This window comes from Neophocaena asiaeorientalis, unplaced genomic scaffold (genome assembly GCF_003031525.2).
Source record: "Neophocaena asiaeorientalis asiaeorientalis breed wild unplaced genomic scaffold, Neophocaena_asiaeorientalis_V1.1 scaffold1090, whole genome shotgun sequence".
Taxonomy (NCBI): domain Eukaryota; kingdom Metazoa; phylum Chordata; class Mammalia; order Artiodactyla; family Phocoenidae; genus Neophocaena; species Neophocaena asiaeorientalis.
Window position 1 is genome coordinate 152,079 of NW_020175322.1, and position 14,314 is coordinate 166,392.

The 14,314-nt window shown below is 48.4% G+C and overlaps 1 protein-coding gene across 5 annotated transcripts in view; it reads left to right on the forward strand.

Annotated features, from left to right (window-relative positions):
• The window catches only part of TET3 (tet methylcytosine dioxygenase 3), a 109,462-nt gene that overhangs the window by 49,993 nt on the left and 45,155 nt on the right, over window positions 1-14,314 (forward strand). For all 5 annotated transcript variants that reach the window (XM_024765645.1, XM_024765646.1, XM_024765649.1 and 2 more), the window contains one exon: window positions 3,829-5,950. In XM_024765645.1, the coding sequence (XP_024621413.1) occupies window positions 3,829-5,950 (2,122 nt within the window). The remainder of the gene's footprint in view (window positions 1-3,828; window positions 5,951-14,314) is intronic.

The following is a 14,314-nucleotide window of genomic DNA, read 5'->3' on the forward strand; positions in this document are numbered from 1 at the left end:
TGCGTGTTGATGGGTTGATGGCCTTCATTGAACCTGACTCCTTGAGGTCCCTTTAGTTGTCCACTCAGGACTCTTACACGGACTGAACTCACCCAGTGTTCTGAAAGTTGGGGATGACACTTGCTGTTTTCTCACCTGTTGTTGGCACCTTCTCCTGATGGCAAGTTTCTTCCAGGATCACTGGCAGGTGTGAGGAATGTGTCAGTGGGATCCCTTGGCTGGGAAAACTGGAATTTAGAGTTTCTTAAAGTCTCCCACCCGGCTTGGTGTCACTTTCCTCTTATCTGTATCTACTCTTCCTTTTCTTTTCTCTTTGGTCTGAAGAGCATTTTCCTTCCCAGGGAATTCACAGGCACAAGAGCGGGCCTAGCCCTTCCTCGTTCTTCTTACTCACACACCAAAAATAACTTTTAAAAATCCTTTTAGGGCTTCCCTGGTGGCACAATGGTTGAGAGTCCGCCTGCCTGCCGATGCAGGGGACACAGGATCGTGTCCCGGTCCGGGAAGATCCCACATGCCGCGGAGCGGCTGGGCCCGTGAGCCATGGCCGCTGAGCCTGCGTGTCCGGAGCCTGTGCTCCGCAACGGGAGAGGCCGCAACAGTGAGAGGCCCGTGTACCGCAGGGGGAAAAAAAAAAAATCCTTTTAGTTGTCTTGAGCATTTGGGGAAGCCTCAGCTCATGCAGCATTAGTCTTCCTGACACTGTTCTTGTAAATCCATGCTACTCTCTCATGTTCTTGTTTATGCATGCTTCTTCTGTCTTTTATACATAAACATGTAAACATGTAAAGTTTGATCATTTCAGATTTTGTAGCCTTTGCAGCCACGTTAGTTTAGGTTTCAAAGAAGGAAGGAAGGGAGAACTGGGTGATCAGCCACATTCCTGGAGGAAAGGTATTTGTTCCTAGTTTCTAGTTCTGAAAGATAGTCGTCTTCCACCGGCGTCAGGGAGAGGCTGGCGTATTCCACGGCCTGTGGGGCAGACGGACGGTGGACTGGGCGGGAGGCACAGAAGTCATTATGATTGGGCTCTTGTCTTGAAGGAACTACCATCTGGTGGGGGGAGGCAGCTGCTTGGCAGGTGATAAGTGCTAATAGAGGCATGTTTAAGGTGCCGTGGGAGCCTAGGGGAAGGAGCATCGGTCAATCTGCGAACCAGGTCAGAGAGGAGGTGACATTGAGCTGATGCTTGAGGGGATAAGCCGAAGAGACCTCACAGAAGCTGGGAAGGGCATTCCAGGCAATGAGAACTGCATGTGCAAAGCTCAGAAAAGCATGTTGGAAAAGCATGAGGGTCCTTAGTGGCCAGAATTGGGGCAGTGATGAGAATGAGATGGGAACCACAGGCTGTGGCCTCTGCTCATCTCCCAGAGGCCTGTCCCAAATCCCAGCTCCCCGCTACCGCTTTGGAGCCCATGATGGCCACGTTTGACAATCTGGGGACTAGTATCATTTAACCATCTGTTTAATATACTGTATATTCTACCTGAGGGACTAATTTCTTTTTTACAGGTCTTTTTAAAAAATTTTATTTGTTTTGTTTATTTATTTTTGGCTGCATTGGGTCTTAGTTGCTGCACGCGAGCTTTCTCTAGTTGTGGCCAGCGGGGGCTACCCTTCGTTGCGGTGCACGGGCTTCTCATCGCAGTGGCTTCTCTTGTTGCGGAGCGTGGGCTCTAGGCGCGCGGGCTTCAGTAGTTGTGGCTCGCAGGCTCTAGAGCGCAGGCTCGGTAGTTGTGGCGCATGGGCTTAGTTGCTCCGCTGCATGTGGGATCTTTCCGGACCAGGGATCGAACCCACGTCTGCTGCATTGGCAGGCGTATTCTTAACCACTGCGCTACCAGGGAAGTCCCCTAATTTCTCTTTTAACTTTTTATTTTGATAGAATTTTAAAAACTTATAGAAAAGGTTAAAGAAGAGTACCTGGGACTCCTGTATACCCAAATTGTTTACATTTTGCCGTATTTGCTTTATCATTTTCTCTATGTGAATATATTTTTATGTATGCATATACTTTTTTTCTGAACCATTTGAGATTAAGCTGGAGATACCCTTTATCCTTAAATGCTTCAGTGTATGTGTTCTAAGGACAAGGACATTCTTTTACATAACCATAGTATAGTCATCCATGTCCAGAACACAGAGATTGATGTGATATGATCTTATCCACATCCATATTCAAATTTCATCAGTTGTCCCAATGATGTACTTTATAGCTATTTCCCCCCACTCCAAGATCTAACCCAGGAGCATGCATTTTGCTGTCTCTTTAGTCTGGTGTCAGCTGGGAGAGATGTTTGTTTTTCTTGTCTTTGAAATTTTTGGAGAGAACAATCCAGGTGTTTTCTAGCATACCCTTTAGTTTCAGTTTATCTGACGTTTCCTATGATTAGATTTAAGGTTATATGTTCTGGCTGCACGTCTGCGTGGGTGATGTTATATTCTTCTTCTCAATGTTATCATATCAAGAGACACACGATGTTGGTTTTTTCCCAATATTGGTGATGATGATAACTTTGATCATTTGGTAAAGGTGGTGTCAGCCAGATTTATTTCTCCACTATAAAGTTGCTATTGTATTTAAGTTATTTTTGAAGAGGTGTTTTTCGTGTTGTTTTTTTTTTTGCGGTACGCGGACCTCTCACTGTTGTGGCCTCTCCCGTTGCGGAGCACAGGCTCCGGACGCGCAGGCTCAGCAGCCATGGCTCACGGGCCCAGCCGCTCCGTGGCATGTGTGATCCTCCCGGACCGGGGCACGAACCCGTGTCCCCTGCATCGGCAGGCGGACTCTCAACCACTGCGCCACCAGGGAAGCCCTGAAGAGATGTTTTGAGGCCATGTATATATCCTGTGCTTCATCAAACTTTCACCTGCTATTCGTAGCATCCACTGATGAGTTTCTAAATCCTTCTATATCCTTCTATATTTTTCATTGGCATTCTACTGTAAGGAAGATCTTTCCTTTCTGGTGGGATGAGTTCTTGCAAACTCAGATCTGCCTCGTATTACCTTTTAACTTGCTGGACTGGACTCTGGACCCACTTCCTCTTGTGCTCTCCCCCTTCAGTGTGCTTTGGGTGGACATTAGATGAATAATGGTGTTCCCTGGGAAGCTTGGATCTTCTTCCAAGCAGCACCTCACTTGTCATTGGCGTGACTGGCTTGGCGTGGGGCTGAACACACACTGTACTGGATGATCAGAGTTTCCTCAGGCCTAGGGCTGGGGTGGGAATGTTGTCTTGTCAGCTCTCTGAGTTCAGCCTGAGCTTAAGCGAGGACAGTAATGGGCAGAGAACAGAACTGTGGGTTCCTTCCCCTGAGAAGCCATGACTGATTCCTTGTGCAGGCTGAATTCGTTAGTCAAAGCTGCTCCTTCCCCGCCCGTTCACACACGGACTTCGCACTTCTGGTGCATTGTCACACGGATGCTTGGTTAGCTTTCTTTTCCTCCTGACAAAAAACAAAGGTCCTGGTGTCGCTTTGGTCATTGTGAGTTAAAGACCTCTTTGTGTGTCCTCGACAAATGCCTGGTTTCAGGGGAGTTTCATCGGTGTGATCAACGTGAGGCTCGGAAAGGGTCTGAGCAGCATTCAGAATTCTGCGTTAGGCTCTCTTCTGCAAGACCTGCTCTCTGTTTCTGCAGTGCAGCCAGCTGAGAAATGAGGTGTGAGAAGATGAGCTGAGGTTCAGGCTCTCTCAGAGACAGGGAGGGTTTGCAAGGAAAGCAGGGTTAGTTGTGCCTCTGAGTGATGTGGTGCAGGATAGTGCTTTTCAAATACTGTGGCTCATCTTTTCCCCTTTTGTCCCTCCTCCTCTCTCTCTCTTCAGACAGGCTCAGAGCTCAGCCCAGTTGATGGACCTGTTCCAGGTCAGATGGACTCAGGGCCAGTGTACGATGGGGACTCACGGCAGCTAAGCGCCTCAGGGGCGCCAGTCAATGGTGCTAGAGAACCTGCTGGACCCAGTTTGCTGGGCACTGGGGGTCCTTGGCGAGCAGAGCAGAAGCCCGACTGGGACGTGACCCCAGGACCAGCTCACACTGCTCGCCTGGAAGATGCCCACGATCTGGTGGCCTTTTCGGCTGTGGCCGAAGCTGTGTCCTCTTATGGGGCCCTTAGCACCCGGCTCTATGAAACCTTCAACCGTGAGATGAGTCGCGAAGCTGGGAACAACAGCAGGGGACCCCGGTCAGGGCCCGAGAGCTGCTCTGCTGGCAGCGAAGACCTTGACACGCTGCAGACGGCCCTGGCCCTCGCTCGGCATGGCATGAAACCACCCAACTGCAACTGCGATGGCCCAGAATGCCCTGACTACCTCGAGTGGCTGGAGGGGAAGATCAAGTCTGTGGTTGTGGAGGGAGGGGAGGAACGGCCCAGGCTCCCAGGGACTCTGCCTGCTGGTGAGGCTGGTCTTCTGGCGCCAATCACCAGGCCACTCCTCAGCTCTGAGGTCGCTCATATACCTCCTCCTCCGGAGGGCCTGCCCCTGTCCCAGAGTGCCCTGAGTATCGCCAAGGAAAAAAACATCAGCCTGCAGACCGCCATTGCCATCGAGGCCCTCACACAGCTGTCCTCTGCCCTCCCCCAACCTTCTCATGCCGCCTCCCAGGCTTCTTGCCCCCTTCCTGAGGCCTTGTCCCCTCCTGCCCCTTTCAGACCTCCCCAGTCCTACCTCCGGGCTCCGTCGTGGCCTGTGGTCCCTCCTGAAGAGCACCCATCCTTTGCTCCTGATAGCCCTGCCTTCCCTACAGCAACTCCTAGAACAGAGTTTCCTGAAGCCTGGGGCACTGACACCCCACCAGCAACTCCCCGGAGCTCTTGGCCCATGCCCCGCCCAAGCCCTGATCCCATGGCTGAACTGGAGCAGTTGTTGGGCAGTGCCAGTGATTACATCCAGTCAGTATTCAAGCGGCCCGAGGCCCTGCCCAGCAAGCCCAAGGTCAAGGTCGAGGTACCCTCTTCCTCCCCATCCCCCATTCTCCAAAGGGAGGCCCCCACACCGTCCTCAGAGCCCGATTCCCACCAGAAGGCCCAGACGGCCCTGCAGCAGCACCTCCACCATAAGCGCAGTCTCTTCCTGGAACAGGCCCACGATGCCTCCCTCCCCCCTCCCTCGGAGCCTCCTCCCGGCTGGTGGGCACCACCCAGCTCACCTGCCTCACAGCCATCCGACAGACCACCCAAGGAGAAGAAAAGGAAGCCCCTGGCACCAGCTGGAGGTCTCGTGGGAACAGACAAAGCTGGCCCTGGGATCAAGCCCAGTGTCCGGAAGTCCATTCACATCAAGAAGTCCAGGCCACGGGAAGCACAGCCCCTCTTCCCACCTCTGCGGCAAATCATCCTGGAAGGGCTGAGGCCCCCAGCCTCTGAGGACGCGCAGGCACATCCACCTGCCCCTGTTCCTGCCTCACAGGGCTCTGCTGTCCCCCTGCCCCCAGAACCTTCTCTTGCGCTATTTGCACCTAGTCCCTCCGGGGACAGCCTGCTGGCCCCTACTCAGGAAATGAGGTCTCCCAGCCCCATGGCAACCCTGCAGCCAGGCTCCGCTGGCCCTCTTCCCCCTGCCGATGACAAGCTGGAAGAGCTCATCCGGCAGTTTGAGGCTGAATTTGGGGATAACTTTGGGCTTCCCGGCCCCCAGTCTGTGCCCATTCAGGACCCCGAGAACCAGCCAACCTGTCTCCCAGCCCCCGAGAGCCCTTTTGCTACGCGCTCTCCCAAGCAAATCAAGATCGAATCTTCAGGGGCTGTGACTGTGCTTTCAACCACCTGCTTCCATGCAGAGGAGGGAGGCCAGGAGGCCACCCCGACCAAGGCCGAGAACCCACTCACACCCACCCTCAGTGGCTTCCTGGAGTCACCTCTTAAGTACCTGGACACACCCACCAAGAGTCTGCTGGACACACCTGCCAAGAGAGCCCAGGCCGAGTTCCCCACCTGTGACTGCGTAGGTAAGTCCTCCTGGGTGTCAGTCAGGGAAGGGCAAGGGGATGCGACCTGGCAGGCTTGGATTTCTAGGCACTGTCTTTTATCCGGAAAACATCCACCGTGTGCCAGACACCGCACCGGGGCCTGTGGACACAGAATTGAGCCCCAGGCTAGTGGAGAAGGCATTGAAGGAAGCTGATGGTGATGCCGTGTGGCGTATCGTGCGTCAGTGGAGGTGCTTTGTCGTACAGATGGAGGTGACGGCATCGTGGAAGCCTTCCTGTGGGAGGTGGTGCTTGTGCTGAGGCTGGTAGGGCTGTCGGGTAGAAAGAAGACATGCTGAGAAGAGGGAATAGCTTGGGCAACAGCTTGGTGGCTGTGACAGGGTAGTGCTTATTTAGAGGGCTTATGCTCTGGGGGAGCGAAAGGGGAGGAGTCTGTGTGGAGATGAGCAAAAGGGGGCTAGGGAGGCGGGCAGGGGCCAGATCTTGCAGGGCCCAGCGAGCCACGGTCGGGCGTTTGACTTGATCTCTGGTGATACATCGTGAGCTCCTGAGGGTTTTAAAGCAAGTGATGACCAGTCATCACCTGGTGCTTCTGAAAGACTATTCCGGCTTGTGGTGGGGAGGAAAGGCTGGCGGGGAAGCCTGTAAGAAAGGTATTGTCGTGAGCCAGGCAAGAAATAACAAGGGCCTGTACTGAAAGAGTAGGTGGGCAGAGGCTGCAGAGTGAGTGGCCTCTGACGAGGGGGGCTGTGGGGATGCAGACGGCTCAGGTCTCCGCCTTGGTGGTGGGGGGCACTGAGAACATGCGTGTGGAGAAGTGGTGAGTTCTGTTCGGACCGACTGAGCTTGAAGGGGCTGAGAGATTGGAGATCGGGCTCTGAGTTACGGGTTTGGATGTAGTTAGCATTCAGGTGATGGTTGAAGCCATGGTGTGGGTGAGAGCACTGAGGAATTGGGTCTGTTTCTGAGCCTTGTCTTCTGGAATAGAAGTAGGGACCCGGGCCTCTGAGGACTGTTCCTGGGGATGTCAGCTGTCTCCAGGGGGGTCGTGGATGCCTCAGGAAACGCCAGGTCCACTCTAAGCTGTGGTCCTCTGCTACTTACCAAGCATTCCGTAAAAGATGTGTGTGTTTCAGATGTTGGCAGAAAACACGATGCTGATGAAGAGCATGTTGAATTGTGATTTTATGAGACACAAATAGGTCTTGTGAAAAGCCTGTCTTCTCTGCTTGTTTAAATACACTAATATCCGGTCAACTGTGTGATCTGTTGGGATGTTGTACCCCAGTTAGTAAGGAGAAGCTGGGCTGTCCCGTCCACTCCAGCTACCCCAGAATCCTGGGGTACAAGACAGTGGGGCCAGTGACAAAGAATCACTTGGGGAACAAGGAAGAGTTGGCCCCAGTGCTTCTCTCTGGGGGGAACAGATGTGCAGCATCCTGCCAAAGGCTCCCAGACGTGCTCTGAGATTGTGGTTTCCACCGAGGGCTGACCCTCTTCGTTACCGGGTTTAATAATGATGTGGCTCTGAATGCCCCTCATGTCCCGCCATTTGGGAGAGACTTGTTCTGATCATAGGAATTGGGGCCCCACTTTCACTCTTTGTGTTTTTATGTGTCTGGCCTATCTTCCTGTGTTTAGGGCCTCATTTGCTCTTTCTCCCCCTCCGGGGCAGGAAATATTCTTTTATAGGGGCTGAGGACATAGTTGATGCGTAATAAATATTTTAATCGTGGGATTCAATTATGTAGATATTACGTTTGGTCAAGCTAGTTTTTTTATTTAATTTGAATTTTAATCCCATCACTTCCTCATGCCGAAAATGAAAGTGCTAATAGTACCCTTTCACCAGGGTTCATCTGAGGATTAAATTAGTTAATATGTATAAAGCCCTCAGGACTGTGACTGGCATGTAGGAAGAACTGTAAGAGTGCTTAGCTGTTACCAAGCCTATCAAGTGCAAAAAAGCAAGAAAAAGGCGTAAAAACATATGTGTTATGAAGGGAGAAAAGCGTTGGCTGTTACTTTATTCATCAGTCATTTATTGTTTACCTAGCCCAGTCCCAGTGGCCAATAAGATAAAAATTAAGAGAAACGGTTCATCTTTGAAGGACTTTGTGGTTTGCTTGAAGAGACAACACAAACAATGAAATATCCAGTCGCCCAGTCAGCAGGTATCCGCCAGGCGTCTGTGCTGTCATACAGAAGTGGTTGAACTGTCAGAGTGCTCTGAAATACCAGGCTTGGTTGTCATCATGGAGGGTAATGCTTTACTTAGGAAACTGTTCAGAGCTGGGTTTTGAAAACTGTAATGAACACAGATGGGGAGAGGTGAGTAGGTAGCCACTCCAGACTGAGGAATTTATGAGCACCGTCTAGGAGCAGACATGAGAAAGCTCGCATGAGGTAAGGCCACTAGCACACAGCGGACCCGAACCCTCAGTGTTCTCCTGAATTCCTTAGGCCAGAGGAGCCCCCTAGCAGCGGGGACCAGTCTCAGCTAGTGAGCAAAAGCGCAGGCAGTAGACTGTCAGCATCAGAGAAACCCAGTGTGGCAGTGCTGGCAACCTGTTGCCTTGGCAGGCAGGTGGATGGCAGGAACAGTGGGCAAGAGGTAAGGTGAGCCACCACCACCAATCATTTGTTGCTCCCATTTGTATTTTATTTATATGTGATACAGATAAAATATTTGTATGCTAACGTAAACAAAGAATTAGAAGCAAACCCACCTCGTGTTGTTAAATGTTAAATTACGGGAAAACACTGAAGTGAAAACAGCAGACACAAAGAGTATTTAAATGATCAGCTCACCTAGGTTAAAAAAAATAGAGAAAAGACTGGAAGGAAACATACCGCCAGTGGTTGTATCACTGTTCAGACTGTGGGTGACTTTTCCCTCATTACGTTTTCTGAATTTTCTCTAATGAAATATGTATTTTATAATCAAGAAATATTTTTGACAGTACCTCCTCCTGGAAGTAGCACAGAAGAGTGAAGAGTGATAGTCTTGTGGCAGGAGACCACTTAGGAAGCTACTGAGAATAGCGATAACAACCACAACAACAGTAACAGAATATGAAACACTTGCCCTATTCCAGGCACTGTACCAAGTGCTTTGCAGTCACTACCTCATTTAATCCTCTGTAACATCTGTATGAGGCGGGTACTGTCAGTAGTTCCATTTGAGTGATGAAGAAAGCAAAATTAGATTCAGTGATTTACCCAAGTCATAGCGCTAGCGGATGGTAGAAGTGAGATTTGAACCTAGGCAGCTGGACCACCATGTCATACTGTGATTAAAGTTGTTTAGCTGAGAAATGAGTCCTTCTGAAACAGTGGTATTAGGCATGAAGAGGGCCGAAGAAGAAAGCATTCACTTGGAAACAGTTTCTGGAGGTGTTGAGGTTGTGTTAGGGAAAGCCTCCGCGTCTGGACAGGTGCTTTCATCAACTGGTTTGATGAACTTGTCTTTGTGAACTCAGGCTCGGGCGGGACAAGGGTTAGGAACGAAGCTTGTTCACTCTGGGATTAATGTTAGCTAGGAACCATCTCATATTCCGGAAACTCGGCCCCTCAACAGTGGTAGATAGAAAGGTGCAGGTTGTAGGTCACTATAATGAAGAATTTTCCGTAGAAGCGACAGTGAAATTTGGAGATGCCATTAAGCACTCGTAACAGGCGGTTTAAGTATGGAAACAACTTTATAGAAACATGGAAAGGTCTTATAGCAAAAGAAACCTAATATTCAAGCTCCATGGTGATTTTTGGCAAATAAGCAATTTGGGCCAATGTGGGCATCACCAGGTAACCAAAAACTGCCAAACACCAAGAGCGTTGTCTTACACTTGTATGAAGATTACAGGTGTTCTGAAGGTATGGATGGGATCCATATCTACTTGTTCTCTGAATCTTGTAAATGCTAGAATTAAAGGTACCCCTTGAGGCTTCAAAGAAATAAATTTAAAAGACATGAAAGGAAATGCTGTACTCCGAAAGGTAGTATGATATGTACAGGCTTGAGAAAACATAGCACAAGTTGAAGTTCTGCATTGAATTATTGGGAGAAGAGAGTACTGATGCATTCCTAATATGTAGGGGCACACATTGGAGATTCCCCTAACCACCACTTAACCTTCCTATAACACTTGTGTCAGAGGCAGGATGACGAACTGCAATGCCTGTTGGCTACGCCCTTTATGTACTTTATCTATTCTCAGAAATGGGGACATTCACAGGGAGAGCCAGCTTAGGACAGGGAATGAGTCCAGATGATGTTTTAGTGGGAAGAGCATCCTTTGAGATCATCTGGTCATCATTTTATAGATAAGGAAACAGGTCTGTGTTAACTTTCAGGTCTTGTCCTGATGTCTCTGAGGAGCAGTCCACAGGTAGCTGGAGACATTTAACCATAGCAAAAGCAATAAACTGAGACATAGATTTTAGAGGTTGTTTTCATAGGAATGCTGTATTTTTATCCAGTTGATCATCCTGCCCTAAAGAAGTAGCCAAAGGTGAACACAAGAAAAACATCTCCTTTGCCTGCCTGAAGCATGGTAAAAGTTCGGGTGAGGGAGGGATGTTGCCCAGCAGACGTGGCTGATAGCAGCACCCACTGGGTGACTTCAGTATGAGCCACAGTTCTGAACAGGGGGACACAGAGACTGACCTCCGTTTACAGTAAAGTCTGTTTCCTATAGTTTTTATGAGAATGTGTTTTCCTCCTTCGTATGCAGCTTGAGATGAATAGGAACTTCATGTCTTTTAAATATTTTTTTGGCAATAGAGTATTTGTATACCAGTATAAAGTGGGGAGTAAGACTCTGGGTAGGAGGGTATCAGAAAGAACTTCCTGGATCAAGCGATGTCTTATGTGAGTTTTAAAGGATAAGCAGAAGTTTAATAGATTAATAGGGAGAAAGTAGAGTGTTCTAGGCAAAGGGACATGAAGATTATAGAGATGAAAAATACACGAAAAAACACATGAAGATGTGTAGGCGAGAAAACATGGAGAAATACAAGTAGTTCTGGTATGACTGGTGTGTTAGATGAAAGATTGGGAGTGGCTGGAGAGGAGAGTTTCAGGGCATGAGAGGATGATACCAAAGGCAGAGAGTTTGCAAGCACAGGCAAGAAATTATGTGTGCCTGAAGTAAGAATGACATTGAGTAGGAGGAAGGAGAGGAGGAGTGGATAAAAGAAAGAATGAGAGAAAGAACTAATTGGTTCAGTGACCTGTTGAATGTAGGAGTAAAGAAGAAGCAGTCACAGATGACTCCTGAGGTTCCAGGTTGGATGATTGGGTAGATGGTGGTGCCATTCACCAGGATTTGAAATACTGGCAGGGAAGCAAGTTTGGATATATGACTTTGAGATGTCTGGGGGACCAGCAGGTGTGCATCCAGTTGGATCTGTGAATCAGAGGTTCTTCAGCAAACTGATGGTAGTTGAAGTCTCAGTTATAGACAGTTCACCAGGCTGACTATGTAGATCAAGAATGGAGGATACCGGGACTTCCCTGGTGGCGCAGTGGATGGTACTCCGTGCTCCCAATGCAGGGGGCCCGGGTTCGATCCCTGGTCAGGGAACTAGATCCCACACCCGTGCTGCAACTAGGAGTTTGCATGCCGCAACTAAGGAGCCTGCCTGCAGCAACTAAGACCCGGTGCAACCAAATAAATAAATATTAAAAAAAAAAAAAAAAGAATGGAGGATACTATCTTTTAGGGTAGAGAATCTCAAACAGGAGGCCATGAGGGAAGTATGGAAGAGATGTGGGAAGAAACTGAGGAGAGGATAGGTTAGAACAAAGGGAAAGTTTGGGAGAGCCAACAACATCACTACTGAAGAAGGGTCAATATTTAATGTCTTACGTGATTTGTTATTATATGCATATTAGTCTTTTCGGTTAAATCCCAGGTTCCTTAAGAACAGGGACTCAATGTTGTATTTCTAAAACATCTAAACTGGTGCTGATCACATGGTGGTGCTCTACGTATTTTTTGGTCAACTGGTCAGCCTTATTCTACCTCCATATTAAGTTCTACAAAGACGTCAGATAGGTTTGGGCATGACCTCCTTACCTTTAATCTTTGTCATCAGTGAGTAGTGTGCCCATTGGTTTTTTTTTTATTTTAATTAACTTATTTATTTATTTATTTTTGGCTGCGTTGGGACTTCGTTGCTGCTTGCGGGCTTTCTCTAGTTGCGGCGAGTGGGGGCCACTCTTCATTGCGGTGGGCAGGCTTCTCATTGTGGTGGTTTCTCTCGTTGCAGAGCACAGGCTCTAGGCATGCGGGCTTCAGTAATTGTGCGCGGGCTGAGTAGTTGTGGTGCGCGGGCTCAGTACTCGTGGCGCGCGGGCTCAGTACTCGTGGCTCACAGGCTCTAGAGCACAGGCTCAGTAGTTGTGGCGGACGGGCTTAGTTGTTCAGCGACATGTGGGATCTTCCTGGACCAGGGCTCGAACCTGTGTCCCCTGCACTGGCAGGCGGATTCTTAACCCCTGCGCCACCAGGGAAGCCCGAGTGTGCCCATTGTTATGAAAGTCTTTCTGCTACCAGCAGACCCAGCATGCTGCCCATGAACTCACAGGCAGATGACCTGAGATTTTAGTTTTAAAAAAGTTCACCTGGCACACCTGATCCAGGGTGGGGCCCAACCATCTGCCTGCCCATGGTGTGGATTTGTGATTGCCAGGAGGCAAAGTTCTAGCAGTCAGTTATTGACTTTCATGCAAGTGGAATTAGTTATATAAACTTAAGGTGTTTGGCTTTACGTCCACTAAAATTACATCAGGAAACTGGAGCATTATATAGGAAAAAGGAGATGGGTACAGTAAAACCTTTGTGTGATTTTGACACCTATGCATTAATTGTACACCAGTTATCAACCGTCTCTTTTTATCAATGTCATAAAGAAAAGAAATGCCTCAGCCTATACCTATACCTGGCTGTGAGGTTCCCCACTGGGAAAGTGTGGGTGCCCTAGTCTCTGTGTAGAGAGGTGGTAGAGAAGGTGGAAGGTTCATTTAGAAATTAAGGACCCTTCTTTCTGCTAGGTAGTAATGAGTAGTTTCTTGTGTTTAATATCTCTTGCTGATGGCACAAAGGATACATTTCATTCTCTCCCCAGACTAGTGCAAAAGTGGAACAGATCATATTTTTCTATTTTGAGTATAAAATTAAGTGCACAGGGAAAAAAAAAAGCACCTAGGGCCACATAACCAGCATTTCCTCAAAAATTGGATCTTGTTCTCCTGAGCTCTACCCCAGAGCTTTCTACTATGTATTTTAGGAAAAAAACGTCACTTCCCTCACTGCTCAAAGAGAGACGTAAAAGAGATTTTACTTTAGGAAGAGTTGAGCCATTTCCCTGCCCTGTCACTTAACCTCTATGGAAAAGGAAGAAATAGTACACTGGGGACTAAAAGGAAAAATGATGACTTAACAGTAAGATAGCAAAATACTCCTTTTCTGAGACCTGGTGAAAGGGACCAAGACAAACAAAAATGTAAGAGGAAATTTCATCAACTGAAATTTGAAAATGGCCCCACTCTTAAACTATGAATTCCAAGTGCTGTCTGCCAGCTAAAGATCAATTTGAATTGAAAACAGTGATGACATGAGGTATATACAACTCCCAGGGTTAGGAAAAACAATAGTGGAGGCTCAAAAGGACTCCGCAACTTGGAGAGATGGGCTGGAGACCACACATCTAGAAAGCATGCACTTTGGAAAGTCTCCTTTTCCTGCTCTTCTCCAGTTTCTGATGGGGTTAAGGTCTGGGGTGAGGATGGTTGGCTGGAGAATATGAGAAGCCATCTTAGGAGCCAGCTTTGTAGCCAAGGGCCAACAGCACCAAACAAAGGCCATTGTGTAGAGAAAAATATTTGCTGAACCACCAAACAAAAATTCTGCAAACCATGGGGCTTTATTTTAACTTGATGTCTTGTCAGAGTGACCAGCCCACTCCCATATGAGGAAATAAACCAAAATCTTAGCATCAGGACAGAGCACAGCCCAAGCCTCCACACACAAACATACATACAGATTGAGAGGCATGGGCTCCAAAAAACAGAGGGCATATAGAGATGACATTTCCCAGCTGCAGCTGTCCACAGCCAGCCCCAGATCCTCATAGGCCGCTGAACTTTTGAACTAATAATTGAAACCTCTACAACATCTAATTCTCTAAGCTTAATTTCTAAGGGAAGAATTTGAGTAGTGTCCAGGTAAATACAGAAGAATAGGGAGATTCTACACATTCTGCTTTTGGGCAAATGAGTCTAGACCTGTGGCTTTCAACGGAGTGCCGTTTTTTTTTTGTTTTTTTTTTTTTTTTTTTTTTTTTTTTTGGGGTGGTGTTTTTCCCCCCTTCCCCCCC